Source organism: Brachyistius frenatus, unplaced genomic scaffold, assembly GCF_029030835.1.
Source record: "Brachyistius frenatus isolate BFR_SWC_R1_liver_20210118 unplaced genomic scaffold, ASM2903083v1 Contig_6, whole genome shotgun sequence".
NCBI classification, from domain to species: Eukaryota; Metazoa; Chordata; class Actinopteri; family Embiotocidae; genus Brachyistius; species Brachyistius frenatus.
The window spans coordinates 8,858,391-8,874,868 of NW_027210605.1; the positions used below are offsets into that span (position 1 = coordinate 8,858,391).

The following is a 16,478-nucleotide window of genomic DNA, read 5'->3' on the forward strand; positions in this document are numbered from 1 at the left end:
GTCTACTTGTGTAACTTGCAGCAGTTCACTGTACGGAACAAAGGGCCCATTCATTTAATGAAACAGAAAACAAAACAACAAACTCTAAGCTGCGGTAGGGGCCCTGAACCTGCCGTCGCATGGTCAGGATGTCTGCACAGAAATATTTCCCAGGGTGTACTGTGGGAATAAGACCTTGTTCACTGCAGAAGGTTTACACTGAGGCTCCAGGGTATGCTTATTTAGGATAGACTTAGTGTGGCATTCCAGGATGATAGATGGTATTAGGGCTTGAGAGTCCAGTTGATCTCACAGTCTGTCTATAAGTGGAAAGGTGTTCACATGACAGAAGTGCAAATTACAACAAAATAACTTAAATTCTATTGTATAGTATATATTCTAGAAAACAACAGTAAAGATTGGCCACATTTGCAATTATAAAAAAAAAAAAAATCTGTTTTCTCAAGTAAATCATCTCAACATCTTAAGATAACAAAAACATATTTGTGTAATATTGGAATATTTTTCCTTCTTATCTTGAGAAAATGAAAAGAAATTTTGTCAGATTAATTAGAAAATTAGCTCATAATCATGAGACAAAGATGTTTTGTTTTGTACAGATAAAAAGAAAATTATCTCATTTTACAGAAAAAAAAACCCTTTGTTATCGCAAGATAATCAGCAAAATTTGTTTTTAACAAATATATGTAGTGTGCCCTCGTACAGATTTGTCCTAGATTTTTGGTATTTGCTTTGCTTTTCGTAAAAGGACACGAACAACATTTGAAATTTATTAGATACTGTACAATAGATCGACTGGGTTAGAGAGTTAAAATGTGTAATAACACCAGAGGTAGCCTTGAGAAGCTTATGACTGGATACGGTGGCGGTTCATAGCTCATAGTGGGAATGTGGGTTGGGCCTGAGTCTTGACAATCATAATTTCAACTTGGCACATGAGACAGCCATGAACAAGCAATTTCGGGAAGAAGAACGTTAAATCCCTGTGATTGACCTTGGACATGCCTGACAGACAGTATAGCCCCAGGCTACCCAGTTGTGCTGCACTCAGTACCTCCACAAGTCAGACCACATCTTATCTCCAAACAAGAGAAGCTCAAATATCGCCATGTAAAGAATTTTACACCGTGTCTGGGTACTTTTTTTTTTACTTTTTTTTTTTTTAAGCATTATGTAGTTTGGTTTTCTTTAACCAGAGGGCTGTAAATTGCAGGAATGTATATAAAACACAAAAAGTAATGAATAAATAGTTTGTGTCATTTCTGTAAAAAAAAAAAAAAAAAAAAAGCACAAATACACATAGTGAATATTAACATAAAAACTTTTCTTAATGGTTTTGTTAAAAAAAAAAAAAAAGTAATCTTATTAGAGACTCATGCTTGTAACTTTTTTTTATGTCATTTCTTTCACACCAAGAAATGGAGGAGTACAACTGAACTGATGATCTATTTACATGTACAAACCCATTTCCAAAGAAGTTTGGTATGTGTAAAAGTATAAAGTGTAATCTGTGAATGTGATAAACCCATATTTAATTGAAAATAGAACAAAGACAACACGTTGAAACTGTGAAAAAAAAAAAAAAAAAAAAAAAAAATCTATGCCAGCAACACATTCCAAAAATGTTGGGACAGCGGCAGGTATACCACCATGTTGCATCACCTCTTTTGTAAATAACACGCCACACTGTAAACATCTGGAAACTGATGACACCAGCTACTGGAGTTTTGAAAGTGAAATGTTGCCCTATTCTTGCTTGATATAGGATTTTCGCTTCTCAACAGTTCGGTGTCTCCTTTGTTTTATTTTTCATTTCACGATGCGCCAAATATTTTCAATGGGTGACAGGTCTGGACTGCAGGCTTTTCTACTACAGTGCCATGCTATTTTAATATATGCAAAAAAAGAGGTTTGGCATTGTTTTGCTGAAAGAGGCAAGGCCTTCCCTGAGTAATGAGCAGTAATGGGTTGGTCCCAGTTTCGCGAGCTACTCATGTGCAGACCATGTGCACTAATACACCCACATACTGTCACGGATGCCGTCTTTTGAACTGTACACTGAATACAAGCTGGATGGTTCATCTTCTCTTTAGCCCATAGGACATGGCGTCCATGATCTTAATTTTTGATTTGTCAGACCGCAGGACAGTTTTCCACTTCACCTCAGTCCAACGTAAATGAGCTCGGGCCCAGAGAAGGCAGCGACTTTTCTGGATCATGTTTGTACATGGATTCTTCCCTCCGTGGTAATATTTTAACCAGCATTTGTGGATGCAACGATGAACTGTGTTCATAGACAAAGATTTTCATAAGTGTTTCTAAGCGCATGCAATGATTTCCACTACAGAGTCTGTTTTTAATGCAGTGCCGCCTGAGGGCTTGAATATTGCGGCCGTTCAATACTGGTTTTTGGCCCTGTCTCCTGCGTACAGAAATTTCTCCTGATTCTCTGAATCTTTTAATGATTTTATGTACCGTAGATTATGAAATCCCCAAATTGTTTGCAATTTTATGTTGAGGAACATTATTCTTTGAGTGTCAAACTATTTGCCCACAGTCTTTTACAGATCCCATCTTCACTGCAGAGACTCTGCTGCTTTAGGATGTTCTTTTTGTGCCCAATAGTGTTACTGACCTATTACCAATTAACCTAATTAGTTGAGATGTTCCACCATTTTTTTTCTTTTTAACATTACCCAACTTTCTAGTCTTTTGTTGCCTCTGTCCCAACTTTTGTTGCAGGCATTACTCTCAAAATGAGAATATATTTGATATATATATGAGAATACACATCATCACAGCATTTGATGTGTGGTCTTTTTTCTATTTTCATTTCAATATGGGTTTACATAACATGCAAATCATTGCACCCTGTTTTTATTTACATCTTACACAACTTCTCAACTTTTTTAGAAAGTGTTGTTTATGAATGAGTTTGATGCTCCTTAACACATCATCTGCAAGACTCAATAAAGTCACAATGTTTTTGATAAAAAGTACAGATGATAAGTGACTAATTATGACAAACTAGGTTTTCGTATGCATTAAGTTACAAGTTAAACAGAAAATAGTAATTTCATATTGGAATCTATTGCAACAATGAAACCAGGATTACTGGCATGTAACTAGCAGGAAAATAGAAAAATATCATTGTATATAAATACAGCGATCAATTCTGAGTAATTAGTTTCTGACAAAGGGTTTTGCCGTACTGTTAAAATGTTGTGTCCTCCACCTCTACTTCCATATGTATTCCCTTTTGTATTACCCTGCTATATTTGTTTAAGCTATAGAAATATAAAATGTATAAATGTACATACAAGTCATACATACATACATACTATACATAGTATACAAAGTGAGGAGGCAACTGTTGAAGGAGTATATGTAATTTGTAACCATACAGTTGTTCTCCATCTATTCAATACATCAGATCATGGTTATGATCATCATCAGATTCTCACTGGATGCTTTGACAAAACTATAAACACTGTGGTTAAGCATAACATCAGAAACTGTCTTGTGCTCCTCAAATTAAAAAAAAGTTATTTTTAAGTATACAAGATACCTGTGCATTTATTCTAATGTTAAATACATGATCAACATTTTCTGTAAAGATACGCATTCTGTAATGTTCATGCTCTTTCCATCTTACACTTTGTCTATCTTTCCGTCTCGCTCACAAACACATGCCAAAAAAGACACCTGAATGTGTTACATTACCTATCCAACCTATAAATACAGAAGAAATTGTAATCCTTTTCATTGCGTCAGGGTTTGTTAGCTTTTAGTCTTGAAATACCCACTCATATTGAAGTTGACTTTCATAGAAATGTTCTCAGTCTTCTCTAATCACAAATAAACTAACTGTCACTTAAAGATAATTGTTCCTTTACTGTTTTTATTGCCTCATTTCTTTTTCTAGAGCAGACCACATAATTTGATAAACTGTGGTTTGGTGGAACACAATGGAGCCCAGCAAAAATATTGAGAGAAGCAGCATAGTAGCTTGTATACAGCACTGCAACTTTCTTGTGACATGTGAGCCTTGGTGAAACTTCTTCAAGGTGCAAACATTTTGGTTGGATAAATAAGTAAATACTTTTTGCACAGTCAAAGGAAACTAAAAAGATTAAATATTGGTCAGTGGCCCTAAACACAAGGAACACAATCAGTTGATTATGGGAGAGCACATCATTTTATGTTGTTCTGTTAGCATAGACTCGTGAAATTTGACACGTTTTAACCATAGTGTGTTTAGCCCTCGGGCAATATAGCGCTTTCCATTTTTTTTCTCCTGCCCAAAGAAATCTCTCACTTGAAGGAGAAAGCCAGCGTTACTCTGTATTTTTTTATTGTGAATGAACACTTAAACAGACAACTCTGTCTCAAGATCTCCATCTTTCCTTCCCTGTTTGTGGCGCTCAGTCCAGATTACTATACTTTTGGCACATTTGTAGGATTAAGATAATGGGATTGGTTGAAAATAAAATAGCATGCCCGTGTTCAGTGTGATGAAGGAACATGACTTCCAGTGCAATAATGTGTCTTATTAATTTGTTTTAATAGTTTTTGGACAACAATTGAGCTTTGTCAGGGTGTGACTACCAGTTTAAGTTTAAGTTCATTGTCGGTTAGGTGTTTTCAAAGCATTTGTGGACGGTAATAAAAATATATAATGTTGTCTGCCTTACTCATTAACATATGAGCAATCTGCAGATAAAAACAGTTAATTACAGTTTAAGGATATGATGTTATTTGCTGCACTGGAATATGGCTATATCAGAGCTTTGTCATTGATTTGGGCTGGATTCAACAATGCATGGCTCAATATAGAGTTCACTCCAGCCAGAGCTGTCATACAAATTATATATTGTTACTGAAAAAACTGATATACACAAAATATGCATTTGCCAGGATATGAATGCTTTCCAGATTGACCGTAAATAATCTCATAAACCAAAGCCCAATAATATGCCCCAAAATTTGAGAGGCCAAAAGCTTTTTTTTTTTGGGGTTGCACGCTTTAGAATTTTTAATAAGGAAGATATCACAATATCATGCCTTGATCCCACTTTCCATGACTCCCTTTGGTACGCTTTGCTTTCCAGTATTTTCATGAAAATGTCTTTGTGGTCCCTTATACCTTGATACCGGCTTATCTCATTGTTTTGAAAGACTGACATAAGCAGGGCCACTGGCTATTATATAACAGTAAAAGTAATCCTCACGCTGCTCTCAGGAGGGAACAGAAAGGGAATAGCCTCCAGGGATCTCTACCAAATTTGCTGAAGAGTCATTGAAACCAATCGGCTTGATGGAACCTGCCCCAAGACTTGTGATGTTGAGGAATGTCAGCAGCATTAAACTCCAAAGTTCTTCCTTTTACCTAGGGGAGGCGGGAAGCCAAACGGGAGAGTGAAGGGGCTGAAGAGGTGGGAAGGGTCCATTCACTCGAGAGGAAGAGCAGAAGATGAGGAGCTGTGAAACTGTCATCCGAGGCCCGGGATTCTGTGGAGACTCATGATTGGCGCAGCCTGCGGAGGGCTTAGAGGACAACATTTCAGATCAAATCAGTGATTTGGAAGGCCTAATCCTGTGATTTAGTATTGTATCCACAGGAGAATCACAACAGACAGATTTTCAAAAGAATGATGAAAATCAAAGCAGCATTAAATCATGACCTCATGATCCCAGTATGGGACTGTACACTGCTACAAAAAACACACGTATTTACAGAAATGTGTCCAAAAGTACAGTAACAAAAGATACCTGACATTTATTCACCGAAGAGTTGGGCATGATTTTGCCTGCCTGGCTCTTGGCTGGGGAATGTTTATATATTTATGAATCATCTTTGAATTAGCGTATTCTGCTGAAAAAAAAAAGGGGGTGTGCTATCCTTCTGGAATGAACTATGTGTACCAGAAAGAAAAAAAAAAAACCTATACAGCCTAAACGGTTACTAAAATACATTTTCTATTTAGTTACAGAATGTTCTGATACTTTTTCATATTTTTTTAGCAATCAAGTAGTGTAATTTTAAAGACTTTCCAATATGAGATGTATAAGCATGCAGACAAATGTGACACAACAGACACTCAATTTACCAAACAAGTAATATTGCTGAAAAAAATTCAAAACTCATCATTCATTCATTGAAGTCTGACTTGATACACAGACAATTTTATCTATTGCATTTTATAATTACATTTGAACTTTTAACACAGTGACTAAACATATTTGATTTTTTGACAGCAGTGCAGCTCGACACAGACTATCAACACAAATTTGATGGAGTGAAGGAATGCAAAACAAAGTGCTCATTACTGACCAAGCTTGGTGTTTTCTAAATACCAAAACCCTATTTTCATCTCCGTTCAAAACAGTTAGTGGATTCTTTTCCCTCTTCACTCATAGTTAGTTTGGTGTGTCAAACATAACTAATGATAGTCTGAGGAGTGTTATTTCTATGTCATGTGTACAGAAAGAATCTGACTGACCTGGGCAGGCAAAAATCATGGCACTCTGGGTCGGCATCAGTCACAGCACAAAAGCAGCGTGGTTTCTTTGTCTCCTCATGTTCAGATGGTTGTCCACCAGCGGCACGTCTGCTTCGCTGAGGTCCTCCGTAGCTCGACATTCCATAGGGCACGGTGCGCCTAAGAAAAACAAGCAGTAATAAAAAAAAAATCCAGGTAAGATCACGCATCATAATTTGTGCAACAACTTCATTGGAAGATAATAACTCACCTCTGGCAAAATCCATCACACAACAATAACACTGTTGTCTGTGTTTCTTGGTTGTTTGTATATAATATATATAGATATATACTGTACTGTATATACTGTGCATTTTATATTTTATTTTTTATATTTAAAATTTTTTTACTGCTATTTTATTGCTTTTTATTATTCTATTATTAGCTTATTGCTTCCTGTATGCTGCTGTAGCGAAAGAAATTTCCCCTCGGGGATTAATAAAGTAACTACCTAACCTAACCTAACCTAACCTAACCTAACCTAACCTAACCTAACCTAACCTAACCTAACCTAACCTAACCTAACCTAACCTAACCTAATGACTTTTTAACATTCTTACAATAGAGTTTCTAAAAAGCTCCAAAAGTTTCAATGGTCTCGTAAGATCGTTCGGAAACAGATGAGTTTTGTTAGAAATCAAATGGTGTTGCTTTTTACAGGTTGCAACACCTGCGAACATGTTTTAAAGGAAAACCTAAGACAGCCAGAAAGGTCAGTTAAAGTTAATAATAAAATTGAAATGTGACTTCAGAAGATCAAATTCACAAAGTCGGCAAATTCATCTTGTATTGAGTGTTCTAGCCCGGATCCTCCCATCTGGATACCAACATTTATAGAGAGAGTAGCAGGTTGGCATATCTTTCTCTTTCCACTCATCTGTTTTTAAACATCTGTGATTGATTTTGGGAAAGAAAAAGATGCAAAGGCATTTGTGGCTTTAGGGTATATATGGTCAGAGAAGAAGAGGAATCTGTTCTTGAGTATCCCAGTGGGTGTTGTGCTTAGCTGAGTGGAAAGTCTTCCCATGAGGGCAAATAGTCTGCCCTGATCCTTCAAATCCTCAAGACATTTGAAATAAAAGGTCCATTGCCAGTATAGATAAATGGTTACCCCATGCAGATTTGTCAGATTATGTCAGACTGCCTGCTGCCTGTATCCCATCAAATACCTGCAGTGTTGCTAACATCCTGCCTGCTGCTGCTTCCACTGTGTCTTGTTAGCCTGGTGCTTCAGTCTGCCTGTTTATTACTGTACGAGTGTAACTGATTGACCTCAGGGGGAAAAGCCTTTAACCTTCTACCTGTTCAGTCTGCAGTGGCAGCTGTGAGTCAGTGCTCTGTCTTAATGTATCACCAAAAGCACTGGAAATGCTGATGTTGATGAGGGCAATTTTCTGATGATGAAAGTAGGGCTTTTAGGAAACCTGCCCTTTAACAGTTTGCAACACTAAATTACCTATTTTATTCATTATTGTTGTTTAGGGGAGAGACATATACACCTTAACATTGGAAGTTACCTTTAACTACAGTCTTGTAGTCTTGTAAGGAGAAGGAGTGGCTCCTTTGGAGGATGTGGGGTAAAGATGTTTCACAATGGAAGGGAGGTTACGCTTTCATGTTTACTGAGATTTTGAGACCCTTTAGCTCAAAAGAACCAAATCCTTTTTTGGGGTTTATCTTCCATCATGCTGCCCACAATGTGAGAACACATTTAATAGCATTGTCGATGCTTCTATATTAATATTGTGGTTTATGTCAAATTCCCGCTCAGTAGTTAAACTATGTAAATGTGTCCTAACATGCTAAGCAAAATTAAAATGACCTATTTACCTGAAACAGCCAACAGCTATCTTGGCACAAGAAGACAGAAGAAAGATAAAGTGCTTTACTGCTGTTGCCAAAGATTTTATTATGCGATTAGGAGTTATTGTTAATCAAAACAAAAAGGTGTTATAATTTATATTTTCAGGTATTTCTACTAATATGCGGTATGCACGCAGACACGCTGGAAGCTTAAATTTGGAAAAACTGCATCAGTACCTCCTGAAATTATGTCAGCCAGTAATGTTTTGCTTCTCTGGGTTCCTCATCCCCAGCAGAGCCAACCTAACCCCTGTGGTTAGCATACCCGTGGCCAGGACAGGCCCCTGGCTTTTGGTGATTGGAATATGGCCACAGAGCCAGATTACTTCCACCATCATAAATTATAATACTTTCATTATGTTGCCTCCCTGTATGTTTGTTATTATGCCACAAGCCAAAAAAAAATGTATGACTCTTAGTTGTGGCAGATTTTAAAGTTATTTCTATCAAATATTTTGATTTTGTTTTGAAGCAAATGAGGGCTGCAACAAAAAAAATCTACGGCAAATTTACACCGCAATAATAATGATGCAAGTTTGGTTAATGGAGCAGTTTAATTTGAAGTACACCACAAGGAAAACAAAAATATCAGCAAGTTTCTCACCCACCACTGTGGACACTTAGCTTTCTGGACCTTTTTCTATTCTCCACCCATTCAGCCTCACGACCTCTTCACTGTAGAATAATGGTATTTCGACAGCTTGGGATCTGTGATTTTTTTTAAATTTTTTAATTTTTCTACTTATGAAAATGGAGGCATACGGTACATCCTGGACAACAGTTGTTGGCCCCTTAGATAGGAACCCCAAACATTCAGCCAGAGTCATGAAGCACAAGAAGAGCAAGGAGCAAGGAGTCCTGCAACAGATGGTACGGCTCACACAACCCACACAGACTGAATACACAAGAACTGTGGCAAGCACTCCAATAATCTCAGAACAACTGACCTGCCAAGTACCCTGAAAAGCAGTTCACATGTGTTACCCAAATATTGGTGTGGTTTAGTTGTTTCTGTTTTCAGCACACTGTATCACGTTTTTCAAACCGCATGTGTTCAATATCTTCTTAAGGAACCCAGTTTAGATGCTACCAACTTAAAAAATGTTCAGTTATTTTCTAAACTAATCTTTGTTTAAAAAATTCTTGAAAATATAGAGCTGGACCAAACTATTGGCTCTTAATTACAAAATCTTTGGGAAGTTTCACTCTGGGTTCCCGAAGCTACAAAGCGCTCTGTTTTTCCTATACGTGTTAGCCTTGGGACAGAAAATCTGACATCATAACAACTTCTGACATCTGACATCATAACAACTTCTTCCGAAGTTCCGGATGATACAGCTGGACTTGTCTTTTAAACCTTCCAAAACCAGTAAACTACCTGCAATATTTTGCTGCATACATGATTTAAAAAGATAGATTTCCCAAAATGTCTTAAAATTCAACCCTGACAAGACAGAAGTTCTCATGATTGGCCCTCAACACATCTCAAAAGAAACACAGTCACTCCTCTGCCCCTCACTCCCAACATAAAGTCAGCTCCAAAAAAATCAGTGTTATTTCAGATAGAAACATGAACCTGGTGCAACATGAAAAGAAGGTAGTCCAGTCATGTTTTTGTCAACTGAGGAATATCTAAAAAATAAGACCACTTATGTCCTTCAGGAACACAGACAAAAGTATACATGCTCTTATGTCTTTGCACCTCACTTACTTTAATGCCTTGTTTAGTTGCCTAAACAATGATTTTACAGAACAGCTCCAACTTCTTCAAAACTCAGCACTTAGACTATTGGCCAAACTGAGCATTTCTCACATATCACACCAATTTTAGCTTCCAATCCCTTTCGGATTCCATTTTTAAGTGCTTTTTGTCACAAACAAGGCCCAGAACGCTCTGGCAACTGAGCTCCTCACACCGTACTGTCTGAACAGACCCCTCGGGTCTGCTAGTGTGGGTCTTCTAACTACTCTAGAGTCCAGGTTAAAAACAAAGGGATATTGAGCGTTGGCTCCTTGGCTCGAAAACGGTCTTCCCCTGAGCATCAGATCAGCTGACTGTGTTGCTGTTTTTAAATCCCAATTTATAACTTCCTTTGAATGGCTTTTTCTAACAGCTGACAGACTGCATTTCTGTTGTCATCAGTTATTTTAAATTCTTTCATTGAGTTTTTATCTTTTATGTGTATGTATGTATAACATGAATGCATGTACTCTGTGTATATGTACGTGAATGCATGTATATGCACATGTATATATTGCAAAATGTTCTGACCTTGGAAAGAACGTCATGCCTATTGCTTGAAAAGTACTTTATAAATGTAATTATTAATATCATTAAGTAGAGTGATACATAAAAATGTTCATTGTATTGTTTTTGAGCATATTACTTTTAGTGTCTAAACTTTGATATAGCGTATCTCACATATTTACAGAACAAGCCCATGTTTAAATAGAATGCTCACTTTTGTACATTTGCCCCAAAGCTGAGTTATTTGAAATATTTGATGTATTATTTTTTATTGTTATTATTATTATTATTATTATTATTATTATTATTATTATTTAGAGCATGTATTCAGTAGCTGTCTATGTGTAACTGATCTTCTGGGATCTTTTATGCACATGGGACAGGTGCAATTCAATCTTATGCAACCTAATAATAACAAGGAACCACTTTAATAAAAACTTCAGTCTGTTACTTACATCATATTAATATTATCATTTTACCCTGAACTTGAAATTCAGCAACACTGTCGTTCACTTCACTAAAATAGTCCTAGATCCTTCACATTTAATAACCCAACAGATTATGACGCACATGTTGGGCCCAGGAAAGGAAAATGTGAAAATGGACACAATAAAAGACAGACAGAGCAATAAAAACGCTCTCTGATTCCATTCTCGCATAGGACAAGTTGCTTTCTGTTGTGCTTGCCATCACTTTGAACCATGACTGCGTCTGGCGCTTCAGGGTGTCTTACCTGACGTGACTTGACTGCAGCCAGCATGGCTGAGTTGCACAAACCAGACGATGTGCTTTGTATGTCTTAATTAGCCCGCTAACAATGGAGGAGATATAGTGCAATCCCAGAGGTGCTTGCACAGTAGTGGCTCGTTTGAATGAATAATTGGAGAGTTATAGATAGCTATAGCCTATAGATAGGCAAATTAATAAAGCATGTCTTACTCGGGAGTGTTGATCCAGATGATATCCAAGTGGCAGTAGTAGACGCATTCTTTATCCTTGTAGGAATAACAGGTGCACCGTTTTTGTCTGGACTTTGTCTCTGTTGTTTCAGACAGCGGTGAACCCGCGGGTCCCCTGGAGCCAAACGCCTTGGAATCTGTGAGACCTCCAGGGTTGATCTCCGATTTGACCAAAGCATGGGACGTCAAGACACCTTTATCAGAAGTATGACAAAAAGAAGCTGAATAAGTAAATAAATAAATAACCAAATGAGTAAATGAATAAATAATCTAACGAAAACATCAAACGTACCTTGTAAGAGAATGAATGGCAGTATTTTGAAAAGCATGATTCTCGCAAAAGTGGACAGTATATTTTCCATCAGATATTCCCAAAGAGAATCATAGTCTGATGAGAATGCAAATTAATCTCCCACCATCATCGAGTGAAAATCCATTAACTTTGGTAATGTCCATGTGCAGCTCATTTGGTCCAGACACGAGAAAACGGATCGCAGGGTGTGTGTCGAGCTTTGCCTTTCAAATTTATGACTTCATGTCATAAATCCTACCTGTACTACCTTGCACATTGAGGTGAGAGGAAATCGCGGTTTCCTTCTTTAGACAAGTTGCAAATCGCAGGAGTCTGCAATGGAAATGTGATCTGTGCAGCAAAGAGAGCAACGATGATCCGCAAAGTCACTTCGCCTTCTAAAAGCCCAAATCAACGATGCAGGGCTTTGTGGAGGCTTGGGTGCACGACCACGCCTCCTCCAACACCCCCTCTATCAGATGCAGCAGCACTACAACGTATGTGCGCGCACATGAAACACTCCACTTGCCATTCTTGTTGATGCATGACATGCAAAATCAAAACTGGTCTTGTTTAACTGTATTAAACGACTTCATGCAGAAACATGAAACAGCATGGACTTTTTGCCATTCATTATTGTCCTAAATAGTGCAAATGCATCACAATATAATCCATTATCACTTATTATTTTGAAGTGTTTAACGAGCTGAGCTAAACAAACTGGTCTGAAGGTCATTTTGGTGCTGCTGCCACACAGGAGTTGTTTCCCCTCTAAATCCTTCTGCAGTTTAACTGTTGGGGAGAGCTTAAGTTTCAGACTTTGTCAAGTGTTCGAGTCTACACAAACATGCCAGAAGCCAGTGTTTTCATTTATTCAGGTCAGGTAAATTGTAAGCAGTTGTGGTTAATGACTTAAGCTTGTAGTTCTAGTAATTGTGCTTGATGTTTACATTATGCATGATATGCCTTTAATAAGCTGTATTACAAAAACAAAACAAAAAAAGCAGATAGGCAATGACAGACAAGAAAGATTAATGTGGCAGAAATATCAATAGTTTGTTGAACTTCTCATCACATGGTGGGCTTGTTTTTTAGTGGATTTGTTTTACTGTGTGCAGATGCTGTCTCAGCTGGGCTAAAGCTGCATTTAGTTTGTTTAAGATGTAGGGCTGGCAGTAGGAAGGTATTTTGTGTCTTTATTATGCAAGCAAAAAAAAAAACATTTGAGAGAAAAAAATTGGCACCGCAATCAAAAATCAAGCTTGTAAGCAATCAAAATAATTGTATTCTCAGTTCATATATTTTACAAACTTGATTTTTGATTGCAGTGCAAGAAATTTGCTGTCTCTCTCCCCTTACAGAAAAACCCATGAGTTTCTTGTGTTCCCACATGGGAAACGTGATCACATGTATACCACGTTTGCCACATGTTGGCAACATATGAAAACACATATGTGGAAATTAGGAATGTGGAAACATTTTCACATGGAAATTGATATGGGCTTCATATTTTACACCATGAAAATGTTCAAAACCACATGTTTCCCATGGACATGATACATTTTTCACATGTCATGTGATTAAATCTGATCATGAGTTTTTGCACTTGTGAAATTCACGTGTTTTTTTTCTGTAAGGGTTCATACAGGAAAGGCAGAGACTCACAGGGGTGCCCATACTTTTAACTTTTCTTTTTATACAGAGGAAGCCGAAATATACTCATGTAACAGCTAAAGTGCCTACATATTAGACAGGTGTATTTATCATACACAAAGGAGGAAAACAGGCTGAAGTCGGGGTGTTTTTCTTTGCTGCTGTTTTCTGTCAACATAAGGACATGTAACTGCAAGGTGTGTTGAAATCAACCATCTGGTGAAGAAGTAAGAGAGTATTACTGAATGCAGTTGCAAATAACCTGATAAATCGCAGAAACCAGCATATATGATAGAACTGGGCCACCTACATGTGTACACTGCAGCTCAGAAGGTCACAAGAACCTTCACAAGACTTCTTACAGTCTGTACCTTCAGAGTTTTTTAAACTAAGTGGAGTGGACAGATAGGGTATGGGAAGGGGAAGAATAATCCAAGGCATACCACCTCATCTCTCAGATGTTGACAAGGAGGAGGTCATGTAGCAGGATGATGATTCTGAATACATAGCCAAAGCAGCTGAGGTGTTTCATGAGTCAACACAGGAATGTTGTTTTAGCGATAGAGTCAAATTCAGCTCCACAGAAAGAACTGTCTGAATGTGAGACACATGCCAAGCAGGCAGTGATTGATTTGCAGACAGATATAAAACGCCAATCAGATTCATGGCGCTGAAGCCAATATAAGTAACATTTTAAACTGGCATTTACAATGCTGTAAATTTGTGATGAAATTATTAGTCAGTTTAGTTGGTTTTTTTGTTTTTTTTAAATCTTTCATTCTGTCTTTGTGGATGTATATGTACAATATCTTTTTCAGAAGTCTTAAGTGTGTTCATGAACACAGCACATCTCAGCCACATGAACTAACCATGGAAGTTAAATACAAACACCTTTAGGAATTTGAAGGTGTCACGAACCGGATCACAGTTTAGACAAAGGAGGAAAAGCAAAAGTGTTGAATGTCAAAATATGATGGAATGATTTATTAAATGAAGTTGTTTAAGTAAAATCAATAATGTAGGTGGTGGATGCCGAGGTGAGTGGTCAATAGTGCAGTAAGCTCTTGGATACTGATAAATTGGTAAAACAAAATCGAACAAACCCAGGAAGCCGTGGAGGAGATGACCGCTGGGTGGGTTGGTGGGTGGGTGATGGGCTGGGGAACATTCAGCCATGCTTAGATCACAGTTATGAAAGAAAACTTACCTCACTGAGCCACCAACTCCAATTTCCTCTCAGTTTGAGTTGTGTCCTGCGGCGATCATTATTATCAAACACCAGACTGCCATAAAAACCTGGATGACAGGTATGAAGAGGAAACCTGCTAATCTTTTTATATTTTCTTTAATATTTTCGTCTGACTGTACACTGTCTCTGTCACTTGTAAAAATAATTGTCCCAAGATGAACTAATAGATGTAGGATTAAAGTCAGTTTAAATGCAAGGCCCTCCTGCAGAGCATGAAACATTCACACAAAGAGACTGGCTGGGCCAAACATAGAAAATACACACTTACATCGAACAAATCATACCCTCATGGAAATATTTCATTTAGATGTGTTGGCATAATAACCCAAAGTCTCCCAAAGCCTTTGCCTTCTCACTGCTTAAATTACATTTAGTAAGTGTCCTGGATTTGTATCTTTCCCTATAGAGGCATCCAGTACTCTGTCTGACTTGTGACTGCCCTTTGGTTCCTTCCCAAATTCCCCAAGGCTAAGGTTTTGTGCCATACCTCAGTTCTCTGGCACCATCCCCAAGTTGGGAAACAGAAAGAATTCCACATAAATTAAGACCATATTCTGTTTTCTTTCTCCTGACCAGAGTTATGGAGACAGAACGCTATCAGAGTTGACTGTGTGTGGTTTAGCGGTCACACAATGTGCTCACACTTGCAAGGTATCATTTGTGAATCTGTGAAGGACCTCTCGCAACCTGGTCTGGTGAATCTGATGTTACAGCGTGGGTTCATTTAATCACTGCTGGTCATTAGGCATCATCAGGCAGTTGAAATTAGAGTGTATAAACACGGTGCATAATCTCCTTGGATACCTTGGTTTGACTTAGCTGATCAAGGCAATAAAATGGATTAAGGGTGTGGAACCTAATAGTTGGCCTCATTTAATTAAATGTCTCTCACTTCATCACTGGATTAAGCAACACATTTTAGTGCTTCAATTATTTACCTCATGTTCATTAGCAGTGCCATTAAAAAAGTGTCTTCGACCTATAGGTTTTCCCAACAGGAAATATCTGCTGTTTCCCACACTGTTGTTCTACTGACCTTTTCCCTTCTGTTTTCCTTTCCACTTTCACTCAAGCGGTCAGATATATAGTTTCACGTTATAATACATGTATGTTCACATTTTGGCCTTAACTGGGAGACATACGGGAATGTAATACATTTTAGGAAGATTCTGGTTACCGCATATTCTTGGCCTCTTCTTATGTTTTGTCAGAAAAACCTTTTGAAAGTGCATAGCCTGGGGATTTGCACACTCATTACCCCTGGAGTGTTGTGCAGCTACTGAGGCAGGGAGTTGAGAAACAATAAATAGATGGCATCAACATCTCGGAGGCTGCATATATGTGAGCCTGTTGAAATTAATATGACTGATTTTAAATGGTTCTCTGTATCTGATAAGGGGGAAAGAAAATCAGGCACATAAAGGAAGTGGAAGTGTTACATGGAGCACCTGGAATATGAAAAAAAGTTTAGTATCAACAAAAGCTCCACAACTCTCTCTTTCACATTTTACAATATTTACTCTCTGTTACCCTCTGTATCAGATCTAACGGTGTATTGTAATCAATAAGAGGGCACCTTTAAAACAGACAAAACAAGCAGAAGCCTGCCATGGAGGCACTCATTGTTCATGAGTAATATTTACACTTTAAACTCAGATCATGTTGCTACAAA

The 16,478-nt window shown here is 37.7% G+C and overlaps 1 protein-coding gene across 1 annotated transcript; it reads right to left on the bottom strand.

Annotated features, from left to right (window-relative positions):
- Positions 1-3,373: 3,373 nt before the first annotated feature.
- On the bottom strand, positions 3,374-12,204 carry edn3b (endothelin 3b). Its single transcript, XM_069689026.1, has 4 exons — positions 11,905-12,204; positions 11,593-11,806; positions 6,504-6,662; positions 3,374-5,547 (listed from the first exon to the last, which is right to left on the bottom strand). Exons 1-4 carry the CDS (start codon positions 11,972-11,974, stop codon positions 5,493-5,495), a joined length of 498 nt encoding a protein of 165 aa, XP_069545127.1. The 5' UTR covers positions 11,975-12,204; the 3' UTR covers positions 3,374-5,492.
- Positions 12,205-16,478: the final 4,274 nt, after the last annotated feature.

Excerpts from the sequence above, each read along its gene's own strand:
- edn3b (XM_069689026.1), bottom strand. The coding sequence starts at position 11,974 with ATGGAAAATATACTGTCCACTTTTGCGAGAATCATGCTTTTCAAAATA. Across the intron at positions 11,807-11,904 it reads GCCATTCATTCTCTTACAAG|GTGTCTTGACGTCCCATGCT; the intron begins GTACGTTTGATG and ends CTTCTGATAAAG. Across the intron at positions 6,663-11,592 it reads ATCTGGATCAACACTCCCGA|GCGCACCGTGCCCTATGGAA; the intron begins GTAAGACATGCT and ends TGTTTTTCTTAG.